Consider the following 2,860-nt stretch of genomic DNA (forward strand, 5'->3'; position numbering starts at 1 on the left):
TTTTTTTATTATTGCCAGAAAAAAAATAAAGAAAACATTTTTTCAGTGTTTGTGTTCTTTTTTTTTACTTTTTTGGCATTTTCTTTGCTTTAAAGTTTTTGGGCAGTTTTTTTAAAGAAGACGTCTTCCTGCTGTGAAAAGTTTTTTTGGTTTCTTTAAAAAATGTTTACTGACTTTAAGAGAAAATATACGTGAAAGGAAAAATTACTCATTTATCAGCAAGAAACTGATAAAACAGAAACGGTTGGATTTTCAAATTTCCGCTGAAATCGTACGTGTGTGAAAAACGCCGGAGGAGAGGGGCGGGGACGGAGTTTGAGACGAGATTATTATTATGATTATTATCAGTGAAATGATGGAGAGGTGGATTAACCCTTTGAAACGTGAGGAAATTGGCTTGATTAAAAAAAAAAAAAAAAAAAAGAAAGAAAAAAAAAAAGATCCAAAAAAAAAAAAAAATTTTAAAAAAAAAAAAAAAAATAAAATAGTAGTTACAAAAAAGTTTTTTAAAAAAGTAAAAAAAAAAGGAAATGTCCTGGAAAAGTGTTTAAAAATGGTAATAATTTTATAAAATGATGTCAAATGTGTAGTTATGATAATGTTAAATATGTAATATGGTCAGTGTGGTTGTCCCCCGTTGTTGTCTTCCGTGTCTCTAACATGTCCTGGTGTGTCCTCTGCAGGAGGCGATGTGGGGAGCAGGGAGGATGCGCAGGGTCCAGCCCTGAGGAGGCGTCCTGCGGTGGCTGGGAGGAGCGCGGCCCTCCTCTGGCCCTCCTGCGGCGCTCCGGGACGCTCCTACTAAGATGTCCCTCAGCAGCGGCCCTGCAGGCGGGAAAGGTGTGGACTCCAACGCGGTGGACACGTACGACAGCGGCGATGAGTGGGATATCGGTGTTGGCAATCTGATCATTGACCTGGACGCCGACCTGGAGAAGGACAAACTAGAGATGTCGAGCAGTAAGGAGGGCGGCGGCATGGCGGCCCCGCCCAGCGCCGTGGCGGCGTTACCGGACAACATCAAGTTCGTCAGTCCTGTAGCCGCCACGCAGGGCAAAGAGAGCAAATCCAAATCCAAACGCAGCAAGAACTCTAAGGAGAGCGTGAAGGGCCCCGCCGCAGACGGAGCCAAGAAGGAGGTTCAGGGCCGGGCCCTCGGGGACCCGCCACCTCAAAACTCCACCCCCACTAAAGGAACTGACAAGTCCAGTAAACCGTCCCGCACCCTCCCCTCTGTGAAAAAGGACAAGGATGGGGCGGTGGGGAAAACTAAGAAGGACAAAATGGAGGTCGTGTCCACGGGAGCGGTGAACGCTGAGAAAGAGGCCCCCGTCCTGCCGTTAGGGGCCCCTCGCAGCGGCCCCTTCGAGGGCCAGCAGAACCCCGAGTTAGTTGCGGCCGAACAGCTCGGGAACATGGCGCTGGACTCGGCGGGTATCGGCCAGCCTGTCGCCATGACGACGGAGCAGGAGGAGGTGGACGGCGGCGAATGTCGCAGTGTGAAGAAGGCGGTTGGAGGGAAGGTAGGAGACGCCGTTCACGAGTATTTAACCCTTTAACCTCTGAGCACACTGGTGTGTTTCCTTAAAGAAACAGCGAGACACAAATGTTCCAAAAACTACAAGAAATTTAAAAAAACGAAAGAAAGGAACTGATATCCGAAAAGCTCGACCTGAAATGATCCGAAATCTGTTAGATTCTGTTCCATTAGATCCTTTTTTTCTGGAAATGTCTCAGCCCGTTGTCTCCGCTCGTCGTCTCAGCTCCTTGTCTCCGCTGCGAGACGTGTCCCTGGAGAAACTGTGGTTGGTAGACTTGTCTCTGTGAATCAGATCTGAGGTCTCAGAGCTGCTGACTGCTAATAGCAATGTCTCTGAGTCCGTTTGAGCAGCTCAGACAGGGACAGACGAGTCCACGTGGACCCAAAGTCAGATTAATGACAGACACCATGTCCTCTGCTTCTGTTGGACAATTTACAGATGGGACAGATGATTTCCTGTAGGGCTGCTGTCTCACTGACATATGTCCCTGCTGTTTGAGACATTTATTATGTCCTCGTCATTGAGGGGAGGGTCTGTTGGACAGCGTATACAATAGATTAAACAAAAAATATGCTTTTCAAAACAAATATAAATGTACATTGATTCTTGAGGAAAAATAAATGATTTTTAAAATCATCCCAGAAAAAAATCACAAAACATACAAAAGTGGGTTTTTATTCCTTTAATATTGACACACCTGCCTGTACAAGCACACCTGGCACCACTGTCATTTTAAAGGATTTGAATCCCTTAACATTTCTTTAAAATTGCCCCAAAAATTCAAAGAAAACCAAATTGCCAAAAATTGTACTTTGAAAATTGAAGAAAACAAAAAATTGTGATTTTTTTTCTGTAAAAGGAAAAAAAAGTGCAATTGAAAATAACCAAAAAGGAGTATCAAAGATTGTTAAAAGTGGCCTCAAAGTCCTGGAAAAGTCCTGGAAAAGTCCTGGAAATCCGTGGGTTTGAATGTGTGTGAAACCTGTGTCGCTGTTTCTTGGACTCAGATGGCGTCTCTGACCTCTGACCTCTGACCTCTGACCTCCTCTCTCTCCTCCAGATGGAGTCTCCCGTGTCCACTCCTGCTCCTCCTCCCCCTCCTCTCCACCTCCTCGCTCCCGTCGCCAACAGCGACATCTCGTCCCCCTGCGAGCAGATCATGGTCCGCACGCGCTCAGTAGCGGTGAACACGACGGACGCCGCGCTGGCGACGGAGCCGGAGTGTCTGGGACCCTGTGAGCCGGGAACCAGCGTCAATCTGGAGGGCATCGTGTGGCAGGAGACGGAGGACGGTGAGGAGACGCACCAGAGTCCGTCTG

The 2,860-nt window shown here is 46.9% G+C and overlaps 1 protein-coding gene across 1 annotated transcript; it reads left to right on the forward strand.

The window, feature by feature from the left end:
• Window positions 1-511: 511 nt before the first annotated feature.
• On the forward strand, window positions 512-2,833 carry LOC121966099 (zinc finger protein 609; the record flags this gene model as incomplete). The annotated part of the gene is made up of 2 exons (XM_042516201.1): window positions 512-1,523; window positions 2,602-2,833. Coding segments are annotated over exons 1-2 (949 nt in total), but the record flags the coding sequence as incomplete, so codon positions are not given.
• Between the last annotated feature and the right edge of the window lie 27 nt (window positions 2,834-2,860).

Source organism: Plectropomus leopardus, unplaced genomic scaffold (assembly GCF_008729295.1).
Source record: "Plectropomus leopardus isolate mb unplaced genomic scaffold, YSFRI_Pleo_2.0 unplaced_scaffold23099, whole genome shotgun sequence".
Taxonomy (NCBI): Eukaryota; Metazoa; Chordata; class Actinopteri; order Perciformes; family Serranidae; genus Plectropomus; species Plectropomus leopardus.